The sequence below is a fragment of the Dermacentor variabilis genome, chromosome 9 (genome assembly GCF_050947875.1).
Source record: "Dermacentor variabilis isolate Ectoservices chromosome 9, ASM5094787v1, whole genome shotgun sequence".
NCBI classification, from domain to species: Eukaryota; Metazoa; Arthropoda; class Arachnida; order Ixodida; family Ixodidae; genus Dermacentor; species Dermacentor variabilis.
Window position 1 is genome coordinate 22,509,257 of NC_134576.1, and position 23,354 is coordinate 22,532,610.

General features: G+C 44.5%; 1 protein-coding gene across 1 annotated transcript in view; it reads left to right on the forward strand.

Annotated features, from left to right (window-relative positions):
* Gdi (GDP dissociation inhibitor) overlaps nucleotides 1–23,354 on the forward strand; it is a 127,759-nt gene that overhangs the window by 49,856 nt on the left and 54,549 nt on the right. Inside the window, exon 3 of the mRNA XM_075704052.1 lies at nucleotides 18,420–18,551. Coding sequence (XP_075560167.1) covers nucleotides 18,420–18,551 — 132 coding nt within the window. The remainder of the gene's footprint in view (nucleotides 1–18,419; nucleotides 18,552–23,354) is intronic.

A 23,354-nucleotide genomic window follows, 5' to 3' on the forward strand; every position in this document is an offset into this window, starting at 1 on the left:
AGTGTAATTAAAATCTGTTTGCTGTGCTGCCCTGTGTCTCCTAACCCTATCTCTCATGGCATCCGCACACCCCCGAGATTGGTGACACAAAATTGGCAGGCCTGCCAGGATCTCTTCCAGGATCCATTCCAGGATACGTTCCAGGATCCTATTCCGGCCCTGTCACTGATCTTGGTGGCTTAGAGATGGAGTGGGAACGTTTGGCGGTGATAGCTAAAGATTTAAATCTGCCAAAGGACGAGATGAAGTTCTTTGAGTGTGCTAGACAAGAAGAAAGGCAGCACCATTGGATGTGGAAAGAGCAGAAAAGAGAAAAAGAAACTTTTGGAGCGGAAGATAAAGCTAGCAGATGGGTGCGGGCTCTCATGATGGCACGAGTACACCCGGATCAGCGTCATCCGACTCACCTTCTTCCAAGCCAAGACAGATTTGCCCTAGGAAATCGATGGCACATTTGGATGAGCAGAGGGATGACCTGGATGCGTATTTGCATCAATTTGAAAGGATAGCAGTCAGGCAAGGCTGGAAGAGGAGCGAGTGGGCTTACGCTTTAAGCCTGTGTTTAGTGGGCGAGAGTCTGAGTGTCGTTGGGCGTATGCCAGCAGAGGAGTCATTAGACTATGGCAAGATGAAGAAAACTTTATTGCAAAGATTCAGGTTGACCGCAGAAGGGTTCTGGGAGAAGTTTAGGTCATGTAAGCCTGAAGATTCAGAAACAGGCAAGCAGTTCGCATGTCGTCTAACAAAGTCGTGGGTGAACAATTTCTTGCCAGGTGTAGGAGCAGTTTGGCAATATTCCTTAAAGAAAGAAAGCTGTGGAGCAGATGGTAAAACAGACCAGTTCGTAGAGGTACAAGGATTGAGAAATTTGGGAAAGGGTGACAAAGATGCGCACATGACAGCAGTAGGAGAGATGAAGAACCAGGGGCAAATCGGTAGACAAAGTGGACCCCAGAGAGTTTTTTTTATGTAACTGGTTAGGTCATATAGCGAGAGGTAATCGTCACGAAACACTGGTGGTTTGCCAGTTTTGCCAAAAGAAAGGTCACAAGGCAGACGAATGCAGGACTAGATCCAGGCGTAAGACGGCATGTATCATGAGGTCAAGAGAGGATGGACAGAGAGAGCAGGACATGACTGTAGTGGAAGGTGAGTTGCAAGGACTCAAAGCTGTGGTCTTTAGAGACACGGCAGCCAATACCATTTTAGTAAGGAGTCTAGTGCCACCAGAAAGCATGACCAGGTACTTTAAACCAGTAATCTTGGTAGACAAGTCCGTTAAATATCTGCCAGAGGCACGGATTCAAATATTGACACCCTTTTTTACTGGGCTGGCCACAGCTAGATGTGTGGAGGACGCCCTTTATGTTTTGATGGTGGAAAATGTACCTGGGGTGAGGAGGGCAGATGACCTAGACCCAAGTTGAAAGAAGATAGGGAAGACAGACGTAGAGGCTGCAGTACAAACACGAGCAAGCAGTAGTGGTACCAAACCTCTAACAGCATTGCAGGTTACAGCCATTAAGGGTTTCAATATAACAACTACAGAATTTAAAGAATTACAGAACAAGGACGAGTCATACCAAAGTGAGAACTAAAAATTTGTACCTTATTTTTTTTAGTGTGTTTTTGTGTGGTGTGATACTGTCTTGAGTCATGCAGAAGTCAATGATTTAAGGCATGAACTACGGCAGGAACTAAAGACAGTCCGTGAGGCTGTAGAAGGAGTTGCGCGCAGATGAAAGCACTGCGAACAGAACTTCGTAATGATGTTTGCAGTATGGATCACATGAATGGCATCTTTGAAGACATTCAACAGAATTACGACACCATCAAGGTGGGAAATGCCGAGCTGAAGGATGAAAATAGTAAACTATGCGGAGTCTCGTTTACAACATTCTGAACAATATTCAGCGAACGAACAATAATATTTAAATTATAGGTATCGCGAAAGCCCCAACGAGGACGTAACGGCTGTTGTTTGCAAACTTGGACAGCTTTTAGGAGTGAGCGTTGGGCCAGATGACATTGAGGCTTGTCACTGTGTCCATGCTAGAAATAAGCCAGGCTGCATTATTGTGCAGTTCACGTGATGACAGAAGTGGGATGCCTTACTTGAGAAGGCAAGAAAACTGCGTCTTAAGAACAGCGACTTTGACAGTGAATCAGTGTCGCCTGTCTACGTGAATGAACACTTATGTCCAACACTAAAAGGTCTCCTCGAGATGGCTTCATCTGAAAAGCTCGAAAATGGGTGGAAATACGTATGGTGCCATAATGGGAAGATCTTTGCGAAAAAGTCGGATGGATCGGAGACACTTGCCATAAGGCAGGAGTACGATCTGGAAAAGATCTAATGAACAGTTCTGCATGCTTATCGAGTACACTTCAAAATGGAGCAATGCGAAGACAACGGATTACGGCACCACATTATTAACAAAAGCAAAGTTATAACAAACTGCTGAAACCAGTCAGGCAGTACTAAATCAAACATGAAGGCGCAGACAGAGACGTAAACCTCACAATATTTTTACATTTACTTTTGTTGAAACATTCTCTAATGGATATGAGATCGGCACTTGGCAACGACTGTTATCGTGGATGCGCTCAAACATGAGGACAGTTTCACAAGCTGTAATGTTGCTTATACCAGGTATAATCAATGAAATGAGAGGGTCAGTACACTGTGAAGTCAGATATTGGATGTTCTTTATCGTTTTGGTGACAAGAATGCTGATGACCTTTTTTCATGAATGTGCAGACATGGCGTGGTCGCTCATGCATAATAATAGTGGCCAGGACATTCTGGTCAATGTGTCTTCATTGGCAAATCTAGACTAGAAGTGTTGTTTTCAAAACACTTGTTCTCGAATTATGGAAATTTTTATTCTGTCTGCTATTGCCCATCTCGCGGTGACGTTTCCTCCCTTTTTAGCTTTTTAGATTCTCTCCTGGAATTTAGCTATTATAAATATCAGATAATTTTATGCAGCGATTTCAATATTAATTTACTTGCAGATAACCATAATAAAGCTGCCTTTGAGTCTATCTTAGATATACACAATTGCCAAAATGTAATAACTTCACCAATGAGGCTGACAACAGAAACTCTTGATCTCTTCATTACAAATGTTGACTCTGGTATTATAAACTACTGCCTCAGCAACCATCTTCCAATATTTATTTCTGTGAATGAATCTTTTAAAATTGTTGACCACTCTCTACGCCAGTGGCACACATTTCTTACAGATCGATTAACTCTCTCACATTAACCACTTTTCGTGAATCTATCACACAGGTAAGATGGGAAGATGTTTTGTGTGAATGCAATCCGGAAATCGCCGACAGGTTCTTTGAAAAGTTTACATCTGCAATTCATGCTTTCCACAAAGAACATTAACCCCACCAAAGAAAGCTCATAAGTCATGGATAACTACTGACATTTTGCATCTAATAAGAAAACGAGAGCAGCTATACAAAACATTCATTCAAACTGTATGTCCTCATACTCTTGGTTCCTTAAGAAAAAATAGAAATCATGTCGCTAAAGAACTTCATGCTGCTAAAAACAGGTACCATTGTAACCGCTTCATATCGAGCCAATGCTCTGGAGACGTGGCGCAAGCTGAACACAATACTTGGCAAAAGTACTGAACCTAATACAAAGATACTGAAGCACAAATATTGAAATTTCTGGAGCAGAACTAGCAAGCGCATTTAATGATTCCTTTCTAATCGCCCATCATCATCTGGAGGTGACAAGTCTTACATGCAGTCGCGCTGCGAGCATACAATGTTTCTGCGGCCAGTATCTGACTCTGAAGTTATTACAATATACACGAGTTTAAAAAACAGCACAGCCACAGATATGATGGACCTGCAGATAGAACCGGTAAAATTCGTTATTGACCTGATCGCACATTGATTAACGCATATAATTAACAATTTTCTCTCACATGCGGTATTTCCTCGTAAAATGCAATGCGCAAAAATTACAACAATCTACAAAAAAGGTGATAGGAATGATCTCGCAAACTACCGTCCAATCTCTATTCTACCAGTCTTTTCAAAAGGTCTTTAAAAATTATTTTAACATGCTTAATTTCATTTACTGATCGCTACAACATGCTGACTCGCAGTACGGCTTCAGGGAAGGTAAATCTACAGAGCTGGCATTGCTCATGCAAAAAGGAATAATACTTGAAATGTTTGAAAATCAGAGCTTGGTCCTTGGTATCTTTCTGGATTTCACAAAAGTATTCGATCATATTAATCACAACATACTTGTGAAAAAAATTGGAGCACTATGGCATTCAAGGGAAAGCTCTGTCACTCATTTCATCGTACCTACAGAATAGGTCAGTTTGTCCCGATTAATGGTCACTCTTCTTTAGTCAAACCAGTTAATTAAGGTGTTCCACAGGGAAGCATTTTGGGTCCTTTTCTTTGTTCTTTACATTAACAGTATTGTTAACATTGATCATATTGCCTAGTATATATTATACGCCGACGATACTAGCCTGTTTTTTACCGGCTCGGATGTTGCATGCCTATCTTTTTGTGCAAATGAAACAAATAGTGAATTAAAGCTAAACAAAAAAAAAGGGTTTCTTGGCATCACCTACCATATTCCGTGTGAAGTCTGCGACTACATTGGTGAGACAGGCAATTTTGAATTGTGGTTGAAGCAGCATATCAACCATGTAAACAAGAAAAAATTGCGTCAAACGCCTTTGGCAGAGCTGACTTGAGTCGCAAGATAGATTGGGATAACACCAAAATGTTAGAAAAGGAAAGAAATTTAACTTCAGGACATCACTTGGAATCTCTTCACAGCCAAATGACAAATAGCACACTCACCCATATTTAAAAGCCTTTAAAACATTGAATCGCACGTCCTTGATTACATTGTCAACAAGGGTCCTGTCAGGGGAGCCGAAACGTCTTTTTTCGTTGTCTTTTAGTGGTCGGTGTCCTTCTTTTTACCTCTTACCATGATGCCTCCAGACTAGACGGGCTCCCGTCAAAACCTCGACTTAATAATAGCACACCAACTAAACTTACCAAATAACTAACAAAGCTAAGCAACTAGAACTAAGTTATCTAACTGAAATAACAATTATTTGCTAATAACTAAGCAAATATTAATTTGCTAACTAATCAACTTATAACTAACACACGGAACTAGCTAACCATATATAACTGACTTATTCAATAATAATAATATTTGGGGTTTTACGTGCCAAAACCACTTTCTGATTATGAGGCACGCCGTAGTGGAGGACTCCGGAAATTTTGACCACCTGGGGTTCTTTAACGTGCACCTAAATCTAAGTACACGGGTGTTTTCGCATTTCGCCCCCATCGAAATGCGGCCGCCGTGGCCGGGATTCGATCCCGCGACCTCGTGCTCAGCAGCCCAACACCATAGCCACTGAGCAACCACGGCGGGTACTGACTTATTCAACTAACTAGACTAAATACAAATAGAGAACCGAATGTAACAGTTTGTGCAAGAAAGGCTACTAGGGGGAGGGAAGTGATGTCAATAATAAAACAGTGGCATGTTTAAACACAAATGCATTGCACATGAAGGTATTTTGCCAAAGTTCCCATTGCATAATCATTCTACAAACATCCTGAAATAAGTGTGGGAGAGGCCTTTCCTCGTTAAAGATTTGCATGATCACATAGCTCGGCCATCTGGTGCGGCAGATTGTTCACCTTCTACTTACGCCAGCACCTCTGGTGCCACCTTCTGTCCCTTTATGATACTTTCGGCAAGTTTCATGACCAGAAAGTATTGAAGGACCCTGGTACAACACCCAGCGCTTGTGTTGTGCCCTTCATCTGTCCATGTTTTTAGAGTTCACCAGCACTAGGGAGCCACAGCCACGGAGCTGTCTGGATAGTTAAGGACGTATAGGCACCTGAATTGTGGGTAGGCGGCTGTATTGAATTTCGGTTTGAGTGCAGTCCACTTGTAGTAATATCAAAAGGAAGAGTCTGGTCATTATAACTGAACATTGCTCTATCTGGACAGCTGTAAAAAAAAAAAAAAAAAAAAAAAGCTGCCAGACATATCTTAAAAGAAAAATGCATTCATCACTGACAAAAAAAAAAAAAAAATCTGAGGACACCTATGAGTTCTATGAGACACTTCTTATGAGTTCTGAATGCAAAAGTATTCATGTTCAATTGAACGCTGCTGAGTGGTCCTTCGAATTACAACTCTTTGCAGTCAAGCGACTGCGTTGAGACACTTGGCACATCTTGATTTGGCCTTATCGAGGCGAAGTTGGAAGGCACGAGAGCTTGTGCGGACAAGGAACGTACTGATAGCACAGGCTTCTGAGAGCGAGGGTGACGTGGGGTCACTGCATTGCTCTCACTCGGCATTTGGTGCCCTAACGTCGCAGCAGGTGCATCCATCGAGGTGTGCTCCTGGTGTGGTGTTGCAGCCAATGGTAAATTAGGTGCCGCTTTGTTTCTACAGATGACGGGCACTGGCTTTTTTGCTAAATGGGCCATTTGACACTTGTGTATCAAAAGAACTGAAATTTCATGACATTTGAACTTCCCCTACTGGAGCTTTGTTAACAATAAAACTTATTTAAAGGGACAATAAAGGGACTTCAAGTCAAGCTAAAGTGATAGCTTAGTGCTTGAGAATCACTAAGGCATCATTATTACTGTAAAGAAATTCCTTAGAGACTCCCTTGGGACATTCAAGTACTTGCCCGATGACGAAGGCATTGCTCATTTAACTTTTATCACAAGTACTCAACCACTCGTTATAAAAACATCATCATTGTATTGCATTATAGGACGAAAGAAAACCGCCGTGGTTGCTCAGTGACTATGGTGTTAGGCTGCTGAGCACGAGGTCGCGGGATCCCGGCCACGGCGGCCGCATTTCGATGGGGGCGAAATGCGAAAACACCTGTGTACTTAGATTTAGGTGCACGTTAAAGAACCCCAAGTGGTCAAAATTTCCGGAGTCCTCCACTACGGCTTTGGCACGTAGTTTTGGCACGTAAAATCCCATAATTTAATTTTTTTTTATGACGAAAGAAAACGCTGTGTGTCTAGTTCTATCTTATTTCAAGAAAAAAGAACCCGCTGACATAACCCTTGACAACGACACGAACAGTCAAAAGGGTTTGTTCTTGCTTGAATCTGTGCTGCCCGCGCTTTCGCGTTTCAGTAGTTTCGTTATCGCATAGTGCTGCACTGGTTTTGCTGTTGTGCGAAACTTGCACCAATTGCAAGTAGCAGAGAGTTGTACTTCTGTGTGATGTTGCGGTATGCTTAAACGGTCCAAGCCACCTGACCTGCAGCAGCAAATCCACCGCTCTGTCATGGCTCAGTTTCTCATTGGCCGGGCGTTTGCATTTTGTGTTAAACACCATACCTCTGTCTGTCGGGTGCTGTTTTATTCACCAATGGCCTCAAAAGTGTGGTGATCGTGTATGCAATGTCACCACTTCTTGGTTGAGTGGTGGGAGATTTGAATTGCGATAGAGGTATTTGGACCCTGAAGATCTAATTTTCTCATAGACTAAGTATTTTCTTGGCAAGAAACAAGTGTTGCAAGGTTTCTGGAATGGTATTCAAACAGACTGCGTGAAGTTAGCATTTGCCTTTAGTGTCCCTTTAAGTATGCTTCAGTACATAACGCAAGTAGTGATAATAATAATAATATTTGGGGTTTTACGTGCCAAAACCACTTTCTGATTATGAGGCATGCCGTAGTGGAGGACTCCGGAAATTTTGACCACCTGGGGTTCTTTAACGTGCACCTAAATCTAAGTACACGGGTGTTTTCGCATTTCGCCCCCATCGAAATGCGGCCGCCGTGGCCGGGATTCGATCCTGCGACCTCGTGCTCAGCAGCCCAACACCATAGCCACTGAGCAACCACGGCGGGTACTCAAGTAGTGAGTACACATCAGAAGTGGTTAGTCATTTCTATTCAGTATGTGCGCCATATGGTGGTCTAAATGTGCAGGGATTCCGGACGCAAGCGTGACATTATCTTGACCATGTTAAGACACCTGCACTTGCCCAGTCAATATTGTGGCCTCTTGACTCCACATATTCTGCAAAGGCACTCGAGGCCCTGTGTCGTTTTAGGACATCATATTCATGCTATTTCATTCGTTTCTTGAAATCACCTGTTTCACCGATGTACTTGTAGTCAGTCACCGCAAGCTATAACATACACTACACTGGGGAGATTTTCACCTGGCAGCTTATCTTTTACATTGACTTTTAAAAAATTCCTTAGTTTGCCTGTCGGCATGTGCACAATTTTGACATCGCACCTGCGCATGATAGGAGTGATAGTCTCACTTATGCCTGAGACATACGGAATAGGAACATGCTTCCTTGGACACAGTGTACAATGCTGTTTTGCAGGGTGGGACAGTTTCTTCTTCACTGAGGACACAGGTATTTAAATATTCACAAACACTCACAGTATCACATGTGTAGTCTTCCTGTCTTGTGAAAACAATTTTTGCTTTCTGGAATAGCATAGCATTAGCAGACCTTTTGTGTGAAGGCGGATGTGCCGAGTTGGAATGCAGGTATCGACCTGTGTGTGTAGTCTTTCTGTAGATGTTGGATGACAGCCCCTTATTACCATGCTAAGCAAGAACATCAAGAAACGGCAGAAACAGTCTTGCTCGACGGTGAGCTGAATTGCCTTTTCCATGTGTTAAGATGAGCAGTGCAAGGAGAGAGCATCCTTGTGAATTATGCAGAAACAATCATCTACATCTGTTATACCCGCAGACTCTTAGCTCTTGGCTATGAAGTGCAAGCTGCTATGGGGGCAGAGCTTCAGCACATGACTGTATTTGTACATAATGTAGTCTGGGTGCTCGGCACCGGTTTAGGTTTCGCCAACCTCGCACAACCTCTTTACTTCACTGAAGGCAGATACAATCAACTCGGCATGAATATTTACTCACATCCGATATGTGCGAAGTTCTGAACAGCGAGCATCACAGCCTGCATTGGAGCTCCGAAGCAGCCGTATGGTGTCGGTTAAGACTTGGACACGCAACAGGCACTGGTGTCTGTAGAGCTGGCGTGTAGCAGTTAGCTCGCTCACTCGTTTGTACATGCTGAAGTTTGTGATTTCCAGATGGGTTTGCTTCGTTTCTGCACAGACGCTGCAAGAACTTTCTTGTGCGTTTCAACAGTTCTTTGTTGCTAAAGTTGGCCAGCAGCATCTCAGAGGGAACAGAAAGCGACAAACACTTGCCAGAAGACAGGGGCGTCATATTACGTTTGATAAATGTGCAAAACGTGCGACGGTTTCAGGTGTGCAAAAACTTGAAAGAGCAAACTAAAACTACAGTAAAATAATGCTAGCTGACTGGTGAGTGTTGCGTATCATGTCAAATTAGGTGCTGTAAAAAACAAAGAACATTGTTTTCTATTTCCCACGTAAGAAAACGAGACCAAAACTACGGGACTACTTCCAGCAGCAGTAAAAGAGGCGCACTTAGTTTCCGTAGCCTTCGTTTCATAGCGAAAAGTCCGCAAGTATAGATACCTTTGGAGAAGGGAGAAGAAAGGGGGTTAACCGAGGGGCCTGATTTTTATTAGTCATATCATAAGAAGCCAACAAACACTAACTCCAAGGACAACATAGGGGAAATTACTTATGCTTAATAAATGAAATAAAGAAACGATAAATTAATGGAAATGAAAGTGGATTAAAAAGCAACTTGCCGCAGGTGGTGAACGATCCCACAATGTTCACATTTCACGTGCGATGCTCTTTCAATTGAGCTACCGCGGTGCCGCTTCTCTACCCACTTCCTTGGGTAATTGTTTCCTAGTAGAACCCTGCGAGTGTTGGCGTCACCAGTCACAGACCTTGGCGTTGGATCTGGAACATCCTTTCTGCCGCAGGTGTCATGAGAATGTGATCTTTTTCGGTGAAGGCAGCTGGTCAAAAAACCCACACATGCTACCTGAATGAATCAATGTTGCCGGATTCGAGACCCTCATTATGTAATAAAGGAGAAGAAAGGGGGTTAACCGAGGGGCCCGATTTTTATTAGTCATATCATAAGAAGCCAACAAACACTGACACCAAGGACAACATAAGGGAAATTACTTGTGCTTAATAAATAAAAGAGCCGAGCGTCGTCTGCTCGGCTCTTTGCACCTCGCGAGTATGAACATCTCCACTCGCCGTAATCTCTACGTGTCCAAACGGGCGCTACGCGGACATCGCAGTAGCATGGCCGATCCCCATGCTTGTGGACGTTTGACTTGTGGCTAAGCATTCGCAGCATCGGCAATGCGGACTTCATGACCAAGATTCACGCGTGGAATCCTCGGACACACGGCTAAATCTTTCAGCACTCGGTGTTTCGGAATTCATGACGAAGGACATCACGCACGCAATCCTCGGGGACCCGGCTAAACATTTCGCGCATAGGGAGTCTCCAACTCGGCGATCATGCACATCGCGCGCGGACTTTTCGGACCCTCACCTAAGCGTTTCATGCATCGGCGCCTCTGGCTGCGTGAATAAGTGCATCGCGTGTTGACTCCTCAAGCCCACAGCTAGGAATTTCGCGCGTCGACACGTCGGACTGCGCGAATAAGCGCATCGAGGATCGACTCCTTGAGCCCGCGACTATAGGCATTTCGCACGTCGGCACCTCAGACTGCGCGGCTAAGCACATGGCGCGTCGGCCCCTCGAACTGCGCGACTAAGCACATCTCACGTCGGCTCCTTGTATCTGCGGCTAGGAATTTCGCACATCGGCACCTTGGACCCGCAACCAAGCATATTGCGCATTCACTCTATTATCATATTGTCAAGATAGCTCATAACAATATCTATCATACCACCCGTTCATAAAGAGAACATCATGAGCTCTGTTCACTAGGCCCCTTGGGCTGGCACAGACACCTGGCTGCAGAAGTGATTGAGGCATCATACAGAAGTAAAATTCTGTAAAGCACCTAGCAGCTGCATATCTATCACTGGCTCTCTGATCCTAAGTTCTACAGCCATTGTCAAGTAAAGATGGACTTGGGAGGCAGTGGCGTAGCCAGAAATTTCGTTCATGGGGGGGGGTCACAATGCAGCTCGGCCTCCTAAGAGGAAACGAAACATTAGGTCTGACGCTCCTATCTAAATACATGTAGGAGAATTCGTTTTCCTCGGCAACCACTTCATCAAATTTGATGAGGTTTGTTGCATTTAAAAGAAAAACTTAAATTTTAGTGATTGTTTGTTTCGAATTTTCAATTTAAGTCATCAATATTTTATTGAAAAGTGGCAAAAATCAAAAATTTTCAGAAAATGAAACAATGAAGTTTACAACTCTGTAAATCAGCAATGAAAATTGATATCCTAATTCTGTGAATTGCACATAATAGTACATCTACTGCGGACAAAATTGATGTTACACATGTATCTCAAGAAATTAAGTATTATGGAAATGCGGCTTATGCAGAACCTTTGTACATAACATAACCAATTCACATAAGATACAAATAGACATATAGAATTTGTCCGCTTTAAATTGTGTAATGGATGCCATTTACAGAACTGGGATATCTGTTCTTGATGCAGAGCTATTAATTTGTAAACTTCGTGCTTCTATTTTTTTCGAAGTTTCCAATTCTTCAATATATTTTAAACAAAGTTCGGGCCCTCAATGGAAATTCCGCTTCCAGCAGACACTAGAATTTCTTACTCTCCAAATGCAACAAATTTCATTGGAAGCGATTCGGGAGTTATCTCAGAAAAGCGTTTCTGCATTTTACATGTATCTGAATAGGCCGCGTCGGAGTTGGGCCCGAGCTAAAGCTTCCTCCTGAACAATTTGCCTAGGGATCAAATACATGAATAATAACTGCATTGCCATTGCCAAAGATGCTGTAAACGAATTCTTGAACGCTATGCACTGTCAATACAAATAAAATATGTATTTTTTCATAAAATAGTATACTTGTATGTGCCAAAAATTGTTCCCAAAATAACTGATATCAATGCTTCCAGGTTTTTGTCTATTTAATAAGTAAAGAATACATCACATGAACTTAAAACTAAATCAGTTCAAGACTAGCAAAGCAGTGCATGCCGTTGATATGAAAAATGTAAAGGCCATGAAATGAACAAGTTGTGGAGAAATATATAAATATTGTTGTTTTTGATCTATCTTTGTCATTCAAGAACCGCATTTATATTCTTGTACATATGCAACGGCCAGTGAAAAATCTCAATGACGCTGCCATTTGTTCCCATGTATTACGCAGGAGCAGCCGTCACCGGTCGTGTATCGGAAGTAATTGCACCGAAATTATGGTTGCAACAGAGAGCACGTATAGAAAGCAGGAGTTCTGCAAAATGTACGAGGGCGAGTCAAATGAACGTGAGCCAATGCGAATATATGACAAACAGGGTACCTTATTTAAAAGTAGCCTCCATGAGCATGTAGACATTTGTCCCATTGACTAACGAGTTGCGTGATTCTAGTCTCATAAAACTCCTTGGGTTGCTGCTTCAAGAAGTCTGTAGCTGACTCCTTCATGTCAGCGTCCTACACGAATCTGGTTCCCTTGTGCTGTTTTTTCGGTTGCCCCAAAATGTGGAAGTCGCAAGGAGACAGGCCTGAGCTGCATGGTGGATGTCGCAGCGTTTCCCACTTGAACTTTACCAGTTTTGTATTAACCACATCAGCGAGGTCGGGATGGGCATTGTCGTGGAGCAAGATGACTCTATTACTCAATTTTCCCCGTCATTTGTTCCTGATTGTGACACGCCGCCCTTCCGGCGTTTCACCGTATCGGAAACAATTGATGGTCTCTCAAGATTTAGCAAATTCCATCAGTAATGGCCCCTGACGATAGAAAAAGAAAAGTCAACAACGCCTTTCCGGCGGAAATGACAGCCTTTGCTTTCTTTGGGCGTGGTGAATTCGAATGTTTCCACTGTAAGCTTTGCAGTCATGTGTCAGGCTCGTAGTAGTGACACCATGGTTCGTTCCCGATCACAATTGCAGACAAGAAGTCTTCACCCTCATTGTGATACCGAATCAGATGAGTCAAGGCAGCGCTGAACTTCTGTCTTTCAGCGGTGGTTCAAAACCTTGGACATTCATTGCGCACGCAACAGCCGATAACCGAGGTGTTCATGAATTATGGCGTGAACTGAACCGTGATTGATGTTCACACGCTCTGCAAGTTCATTGATGCTTGTCATCCATTCTTGTCTGATCAGCTCATCGTTTGCAATTTTGTTGGGGGCGATTGCACGATGGCTTTGTACCGGTCTTGGATCGTCTTTGCAACTTTCACATCCTTTGAACCGTTTGCTCCAACACTTCACAGTGGCCAAGGAAATGCAATGTTCAACTTACACGGCAGCCATACGGCGACTAATTTCTTTTTAGGAAATACCGTCAGCTGTCAAAAACTTCACAGCAACATGCTGTTAAACTTTTGGAGTGTCATTTGTGTCACGGAACCACGCTCAACCCAGTGTATGAGTGCATTAAAGAACCTTTATCCTCACACCTGCGTGTCACTTTTGTAAATGAAGATGCTTCTCTGCTACACGCATGTCTCGCAGATAATGAACCAGACCATTATTGCGCGGGGTGGGTAGGCTCACTTTCATTAGACGCCCTCATACATCAGAAATTCGAAGATACAATGAGATAAACAAATGCGAAGATACAGCTTGATAAAGGGTAAAAAAGTGTCAGCACAAACAAAGTTCACTGCACGTATGCACAAAACCTCTCAACAAGACATTTAAATATACGTGTAAGTCTCTACTAAATCTACATATCTAAAACAAAGGTTACTGTATATAATGCGTCAAACAGGGCAAATAAACATGTTACGAAATCACAGGTTCACAGAATCCTAGATCTCGCCCCCATTCCATCCACTCCCCCTCTATGTATCGCGCGCGATGCGCTTGCTCCCCGCTTTTCTCCTTTGCGCACACAAGACTGAGTCGCCATCGTCAGCTCACCCATCACCCATTCAACCCCACCCCCCCCCACTACCACGCTTTCACTCGCACATACAGCATGCGGCGCTCGGTCACAATGGTATCGCCCTTGGACTTTATATGAAACATGAGGGCGACGACGGCAGGAATGCGCCGGGCGTGTCCATATAATTGCTATCGCAATAATATAAGAGTATCCGGCAGCTGAAGCGTCCCATGGCTCCTTACTTTCCGCAAAAGAAGTAACAAAATAGAACTTTCAACATGCGACAATTCGCTGCGCCGAAACATTTTTTTTTGTGGGGTGGGGGCACCGTAAGAAAAAAAAAAAGCTGGAATGAAAGTATGTTGGTCACAATCGAATGCCTACTTTCGGCAACTAATGTGGCTATCAAAGGAATATTGAAGAGAACGCGAGACGCTTGGTCCGCCAAGAACCATGGGCATACTGCTCAATATTCTACACCGGTGAGACAAGACTTTCTAGAGAGGTTGCGTTCAAGCAAACGCAGTGCAATCCGTCGAGTCCCCACAGTGATGGCGGCGAGCGACCATTATTTCTTTTTCTCGTCTGCTAGCTAGAAAGCGTCCAAAACTCTGCCAGGCGAAAATGCACTCGGCCAGAGAAAACTGAACGTGCACCGAAGTGCGCCGCGCGGCGCGCGGTGGTCGGGCCAACACGAGAAAAACGCATGCGCATCCCCTACCCGCTGGCTCTGGCAGCCCACGGGTAGGGGAGAGAGAACAAAAAAATTGAAGAGGCTCAATGTGTCCTTGCGATTAAGTCAAAGTAGAAAAAATAAATAAGAACGTAGTTACCTTGGCTCGCCTTAGTGTGTTCACTGGATGCTTTGGCGCAGGTGAAAAAAGTTTAATTTTTTTATGTGACATGATGGCACGAATGAACCACCACAACGCTGCGTCTCATCGTGCCTCGCTGCGGGCTTTGTAAACTTGTCTTATAGTGGTTGATTTGGCTTGTCTCATTGTATGGCCCGATGTAAGACTTTGGAAAAGTTAATTAACCTTTGGCGTCAAATATTTATGGGAACATTAAACTTACAAAGTTCTGCAATTGAAAATCTAAAACACATGTTTAGAAATGTCAGTGCATCTTTCACATCAAAAGTTTATGAGAACTTTATACCCATAATGTTTCGGAATTGACATACATGTGCTCTGTAGATTCCATGATAGAGTGTAGATTCTGCGGCCTCCGCGAGATGCTGCAGCGCGCCCGTTCGCCATCAAAACGTCCTTGAAACTTTGCGCTTATGTGACTCCCGGTGCATGGGCGTTGCCGCGAAATCCAGCCGGAGTTCGAAATTTTTGCAGTGAAATGGCTTTTCGAGCATTAAAAAGTCATTCTAGACAAAACCCAGAATGATTTCCGGCGCCGGGGGTTGATTTGGTCGGCGGTGCATGGACAGCACGAAAAAATTTCGGGGGGGGGGGGAGAGGGGCTAAAGCCCTATAAGCCCCCCCCCCCCCCTGGCTACGCCCCTGTTGGGAGGCTGCTGACACTCAGAGCCTTCATTCAGTAACATGGTCAATTCTACAAAAAGAAAAAAGCTTCACTGATTGTACTGGAGATTGCTATCAATCGGGCAGCCTGCGGGTGCAGGCTGCCTGAAAGTACACTGGAACTATATTCATGCCCACACAGAGTTCTGCACATCACTTGGTTTGAAACCTAGGCACCATGCTCTTGTAGAGCAGCAGCAGCAAAGAATGCCCTATAAAAAGACAAAAGGTCGGGGGGAAGCACCCCAGACTAGAGGCCACATGTACAAGAAGCCCCACATCACAAAACACCCCAAAGACTACAAATTTGGTGCCTTTTAGAGAACTGAAGAGAAGGTGAAACTTTGAGAGCCATTTGGTCAGAACTGTTTTTGTGCCTTTCTGTTCAGCTTCTGGAACTGATTTCTTTTACCGTTTAACATATTTTTACTCCGTTTTTTTTTGTCGCGTTCCTTGGGCTGCAGTGCAGGTCGTTACATTCTCGCTTTATCTTGACCCTTTGTAATTTTACGATACGGCTATTCGTCTACCCTGAAAGTGTGCTTGATGTGAAGGTAACGTAAAATATGGCACTCCAAAAAATTTGTGTTGTTAAAAAAAAGAACGCAAGAATGTCACGACCTGCAGCACGCATTTAGCTATACAGTCAATACTTAACAAGCCTTCCATCACATTTTTTAAGTTCCCCAGGCTCTCCAGAAAGTAAGAGAAAGAAAAATTCTGCTCAATAAAATTGAATAAAATGTTCTCAAGATATCACTCTGAAACTTTTATGGAAGCATCTTGGAGACATTCTAAACAGTTATGCCAATTTTCATAAAAATTCATGAAGAAATAAGGAAGTTGATTTTCAAAGCCACGTCCCCCTTAAACCAGTGCTGTGGTGCGTCCACTGCGGGCGCTATATGAAGCTCCCCCAAAGCCTTGGCCCAGAACTTTCATTACCAGATGGAAAGTATTCAAGGACCCTGCTGCTATAATGCCACAGTGCCCTTTCAATGACACGCCGCAGCTCTGCAGCAGAGCAGGGCTCGTCCAATAAGTCACTGTCCTCGAAGTGTTCGGAGCACAGAAAGCCATACTTTGACGGTACCCAGGATGGCTGTGATGGGCGCACAATGCGAATCCATATCCTTCAAAACTTCGGCTCTGCCGGAAAGGTAGAGCTTGTCTTGCCCGACAATACTTTTCTCACACCTTTGCGCGCAGCAGCGTAGAGGCATTCTCCTGCATTGTGCCAGGTGCTGTGCTGATCACATTGCAAAGCAGTACACAACACAAAACATGATTTTCAAGACTTCGGCACAACCTCCGCTTATGAAATCAAGTATACAGCCACAAGCAACTGCGCAGTTGAGACGCTGTCTGGTGTCCATGCGGGTGGAGAGATGTGGGCAATGGCTGGCATGCTGGTACCCGGCACAAACGTCACAGAAACGTCACTTGTTCTAGTTCACGGCGCGGCCACTAGACGTAGTATTTTGGAGAGAATGCCTTAAATGCATTGTTGTCTGCTAGTTTGTGCCTGAAAACAAGGTTTTGTTAACAAATTTCAGCACCCAAGGTTTCATTTATGCTAAATATGTCGGTGGCAAAAGCTTTATTCAGTATCTCTAAGCTTTAGCTGCGCTGAAATAGTCACACTTCTGTACTTGCTTTCATGGCAGTTTGATTCCCAACTGCGGTGTGCACTGCATCCAGCTGCTGCGCAAATGCTGGCGGCAATTCTTTAGCATGTTCAAAATGAATGAGCCAGTCGATCAATGGCAGTGCACTTTCCATGAACATAAAGGTTGGGGTCAGACGGTCCATTGTAAATATCTTCATCACTGCCGCTGCTGTCGTCGTGCCTTCTGTCGCGACGATAATTGCCTTTTGGAGATACCTTTACAAAACGAGGCAGCATTGTATGCACTCAGAAACCCCTACATTGAAATGCCACTTTTGCATTGTCAGTAGCGACAAGCTCAGAGAGCTCGGTAATGTCAGCGGCATACACCGTGTTGGTTTCACTATCATGGGGATTTTGTCCTGGCAGAGAAAGCAAATTTCCCATAATGGTTAATAATAGTGGAAAAGGGTCTCCAACCGTTTACATTGACCTGCATAGCCACTGGTTCCAGTCTTGATCGTGGCACTCCTGGTTCAGAATAGTCGAAATCGTTGACTGCGTGAGCTCATACTTCCTTGATTCTTGCAAAATTTGCGGCTTAACCTAAAGTGACACTGCTTTGCACTTTGTCGTCACCATCTTCTACTAGTATACTAGGCTGTCTGCTTGCTTCGGAGGTGCTTCTGCAATGCACTTCCATGCTCGCTGAGAGATATTGTTGAAAGGGCGGTCGCCACTGTGGCACCTCACTTTTCAATTTTCAAATTCTTTCTCTTCCCTGGTCTCGTATGGAGCAGAATCATACATGACGCAGATAGACGCAAAGCATCTGGTGCCATGTTGTGGCCAGCTGTGCCAACTCGCAATGCTCTGTGGCTTTCACAATCGGCACACAGGCAGGATTCGCAGCGTGGTAATAGCAGCAAATACGAATTCACATAGGCAAACTTTCCACTCCCTCTTGGCATTGTTCGCTTGTGGGGAAGTTAGCAATGCAAATGTCAAGCTCAGTCTGCATGAAATAAGCCATCCAGAAGTCGTGAAGTTTTTATCGTTGTATCCAACATGCAGTCATAACGTAACATTTTTTTCTCATAGCATCAATGCATAAATTGACTTTGTCGACTCGTTATAAGCAATGTATTGTTATAAGTGGACTGTACTGTAGTATTGCATGCTCCTCATTTTGCCTTGTCTTTCGCTAGAGATGTCGCCACTGGTTATCTGTCACTGGCCCTGAGATATCTTTTCGAACGCCAAGATGTTGTGTGTGTGCAGGTACCTGCAGAGGCCATGTGGGGAGTTGATCCGGAGGATCAAGCTGTACAGTGACTCGCTTGCCCGGTATGGCAAGTCTCCTTACCTCTACCCGCTCTACGGCCTTGGGGAGCTGCCACAGGGCTTCGCCAGGTATGTTCTGTATACCATTTTGTCGTAGACTAGAAAGTTATAACCAAGTCAGATCAGATACAAAAATAGTTACATGTCATATTTGTTACAAGCACACAGTCAAACATTGGGATAAGGAACCTCAATTTAACGAAATCCACGATGTACAGTCGCCGACCGTTTATTCGGACCTCACGGGGACTGCGGAAATGTCCGAATAAACAGGTGTCCGAAAAAGCAGATTAAGAAAAAAAAAATGAAATCCTTTATTTCCACGCGCTTATTCGGGCTCGGCAGTAGGCTAGTAAGAAATCGTGAATGCGCCGTTGCACGCTGTTCCGTTTACGCGCAGTCAGATAAGCCTGAATCTCGGAGAGGGTCGTACGGTCACTATAGGGGGCTGAAAGCACAGTCATTGCTTGTACACGCTCCGCTTGCGACGGCAGCGTAGCACATTGTGCGTCATCTTCCGACTCGGAGTCGTCGTCCGGCGGTGCAGCAGAAACCTGACGAATGATCTCGCCGTCGTCGAGTTCTGCGCATGTCAGTACAGCAGTATCAGCACCTGTGAAACTTTCAAATGAGACGGTGTCCGGAATCTCAATGCAACCACTGCGCAGGTCTCGGCAGAACATTTTCCGCGTCAGTAGGGAGCACATGAAAGTACGCACGGGCACTGTTGGCGCCATTAGACACTTGACGCGATGTTTCCGTACGCCGCGTTGGATCACCGAAACCTCGACACAGCACACAAAGCAAACACCACCGTGCCGACACCAGTCGCACAAACGAAAAACGTAGCCTGCTCGCAGTGTCTTGCGCGAAGAAACAAATCGGCTGCTGGATTGTCTTGACATGGCTTACTAAGCTGAAACTGGAACTGCTGTAGAGCCACTCTATCGAACCAGGCAGAAACGATGATGATGAGCGGGGATTTCCAGTAGCGCCACTTCGTGGGGCAGCAAGGAGGCTCCGTTCAAAACACAAATGGCGTTCAGCAAGTCGAACTGTGCGCCGGTCATAGTCGGTGCATGATGCTCTCGATCGAGTTGGCTCAAGGAGTGTCCGAAAAACCAGACGAGAGGTTGCAACGTGTCCGAACTTTAGGCAGTTTTTATACATTATGGTCTATGGGGGGAATGGCGGTGCCGCGAAGCTGACCGAATAATCGGGCATGTCCGAATTTTTGGAGTCCGGAAAATCTGTCGGTGACTGTAACAAGTTTTTCATTTATCAATCTAGAGATTTGATAAAGTAATTTCGTGACATAGTTTCGACTTAACATGTTTTTGGCCATTTCAAGCATGTACTTTGAGCCTGTTATGGTTGGTAAATGCAGAAAAAACTATTCGGGAGAGGACGAAGTTACTTGCTCTCATCCTTCAGTATGAGAAGTTTGATCGGCAAAAACAGTTGGAAGTGTGGCTGCTGGAGCGTGGGATGCAGGAAACACCGCTGCGCCATCCATGGTGCTGGTAAAGGACTTGTGGAGGCCATTGGGTGCATGGCAGCTTGGAGTTGTCGCGATAAGGGGGAGATGCCAGCTATGCCTCGGCACACCAATCCTCGCAGTTGGCACACACTTGCCCATCAACCGCGGTCTCGTTCAAGGAAACAGTAGATTACAATCACATTTACACTCAAAAAGCGTTTATTATGACTGCAGCTAACACATCAAGCATGCCAACTAGCTATATAATTGACATCACTGAGGGTTCTCTCGAAGAGAATAATACGCCAGGTAAAGAACAGCGTCTGACTTACCAGCTGGTGATATGGCTGGGGATCTGATGGCTCCAGCAGTGCCATGCAATATGCCCAACTCGAGAGCACGTGAAACATATTGGGCGATCATCCGGCGTCCTTCACCCAGGGGGATTGTGGTATGAGTAAAAGGGCTGCTTCCTCAATGTGACTGGTGGAACGTGCATGGTGCAGACATCGGAAAATTTCAAATTAGCGACCTCCCATGGAAACACTGCTTGAATCAAGGAAACCATAGGCTGGTTGACAGTCGAGACATTGGGCACGAGAGGGACTGGTAAAATCAGTTCTATTTCACAACGATCAATACATGTCTAAGTGTCTGAAGCAGGTGATTGTAAAGTCGGTGGCGGTTCTTCATATGATAATGATGTGGCAGTATTACGGAGACTGGTGAATTTCTATGCGATGCAGTAGGAGTTTGCTTGTGCGAAACTCTGACACTTTCACAATGGCATCCACGGTAGCACAGTTTCTGAATACTAAGAGGTTAAATGTTTCATTGGTGATACCTTTGAGTTATGTGCCCGATTCTTGTCTGCTTCGAACATGTTGCCGTAAACTTTATGGCAGAGCGCTAGAATATCCTGAATTTATAAAGTGCATGATTCAATAGTTGACTGCGTGTGAAAGCAAAGTTCATTTTTAGCAGCTAGCTGACGACCCAAGGGCTTGCCAAACAAGTTGCTCAGTTTTTTCTTTGCATAGGTTCTGGCTGTTGAGATTGTGCTTATGCGTCCAGACACGTGCGGTTCCTTTAAGATAAAATGCCACATTTGCCAGCATAAGTGTATCGTCCCACCTGTTCTGTTTGCTGACATGCTCATACCATTAAATCCACTCCTCGACATCCATGTCATCTGTGCCACAGGAGGTGCCTGAATCTTTGGGAAGTGATATGACAGACAGTGGGTACGGTTGCTGCACAGTAAGTTCCAGAGATGTGCGTCCTTCAGTGGCATTACCAAGGGAACAATGCAGTGAACGCTTTAGAATTTCGTGCTTGAGTGGTGTTGACGAACCGACAGCATACGTTTGCGGCAGCCAGCTGCGAACGTTGGAGACTATTGAGTGTCCCCTTCAGTGACGTGCGCAGGGGAAACTGGTTTCATGCAGAACCACCCGATCGCTCAATTCGTACTCACATGTAGTGTTAGCCGGAGCGTTTGTTTCGTTCTATCGTCTGCCTGTTATGGTTTGTTTGGTTTGGTCTTTTTGGGAGACAGTGCACCATATCCGATTCTGTATGACAAGACGGATCCTGAATACAGAGGCACAGATGCGACACCCTACCTCATTCTCCTTGTCTTACGTTAAGAATGAAGAACATAATGTTAAGAAGATAGCTTGCATTAAGAACGAAGGACAAAGAACATAAACACTGTGCAGATCTGTCAGCAGATGAAGGAAAACACGGGACCTCTCGCACCATCACACAGAGTAAGAGAGGAGGCAAGATTTTCATACTGTCACGTGACTGCTACAGCGGCTCGCTGCCACTTGGTGTGGCCACTCTGCTGCAGCTGTGTTTTGCCGCCAGTGGCACGCCGTGTGCGTTTTTCTGGTAGTGTGCGTGCGCCTTTACTAGCCATAGTATGTGTTCCTTTAATTTGCACACTTACACGTGCTGTTTCTGACCACACTGCGAGCACCGAGATGCCTGATAGTTTAAGTAGGTCTCCACTCTTTTGTTGGCTTTAAACGAATGCCTCCTCAGCTTTGTTGAGTTTTTCATCTTACCGCCTTCCTTTTCACTAGCTTTCCCAAAACGCAGGTTTTTTTCTGCCTCTCAGTACACGTTGCATGTGCGCACATATAATTAAGGAATACATACTAGACCCCATTAAGTCTCATATACGAGACACTTGTGGCAGGCGAAATAAGGACTGAGATCTCCACAACAATGCCAGAAACCACTCTGAATGGCTGCCATTATGCACGGTAGGTGCTCGTAGTGTGGGCTGAGATGGCACGTGCATGTCTGTATAATTAAGAAATGCGTACAATGTCAATGTAACAGTGGGCCATTTTCATTTTTTTGCATGCATCACCACATAACACATCTATCTGTATTGCGGTGAAGATGACCAGATAAGTTCGAATAACTTGGTGTAGGCTAATTTTGAGATTGAAATAGCCCAAGTTTGGACCCATAGAAATGTAGGGGCACCAGTTGGGACCTTCGGTTGGAATCAAATTAACTGCAGTTGAACTAATGGAAGTCAGCTGTATTTTGAGTACCGAGTCACTAATGACACCCTCGTCCATTTCATACATCGCAGGCAAGTGCTCACATATCTGGTGAAAAAAATAGTGGGTCACTTATGAAAGATCTAGAGTAAAATCTCATTCGTGTGATATAAACATGCACAAAATTATAAAAAAGTGATTTTAGTTGTAGCTGAAATCTAATCTTTCTGGTTTTTCTTTCCCAAATCAACGATCTTCTGGAACGCTCAAAATTATGCACAACATGTTTCCTCTCAAATGCCATTTCACGCCTCAGCACTAGAGTTTGGTGAACATTCAATATTTTTGAATATTTGGTAGAATGTTATGCTATTCACTGTTAGCTTTGGTTCAAATTTCAGTATTCAGGATTCTCTAATTACCGTATTTACACGATTGTACGTCGACCACTTTTTTTAAATTTCAAAATCTGAAGTGGGGGGTCTACTTACAATCGAAACCAAAACATGGCACCGCCATAAAAGCGAGACCAACAGGAGCTACAACGTAGTTACAATTTTGTTTGCTCTATGGTCCTACTCGTAGCTTTTCGCTATCCCGCGTGTTCGTTCGCTTTTCAGAAGGGTTTTTCAACGTTTTTGAGAGTTCTACAGTGCATGCAACACCCACGGGGGGGGGGGGGTGGCGATAGTTCCTGGAAGCACCGCTGTTCCATTTGCGGTGGCACCCTCAGAACGGCGGCGCTTGCGGAGAGTATCGGTAGTTCATGGAAGAGTAGACACCGCTTGTGGGTTTCTCTTTCCCTGTTGCGCTTAGCTTTCTCTATAGTTTGACGAAAGGCATTGGTTGGATGCACTCCACTTAACCTGC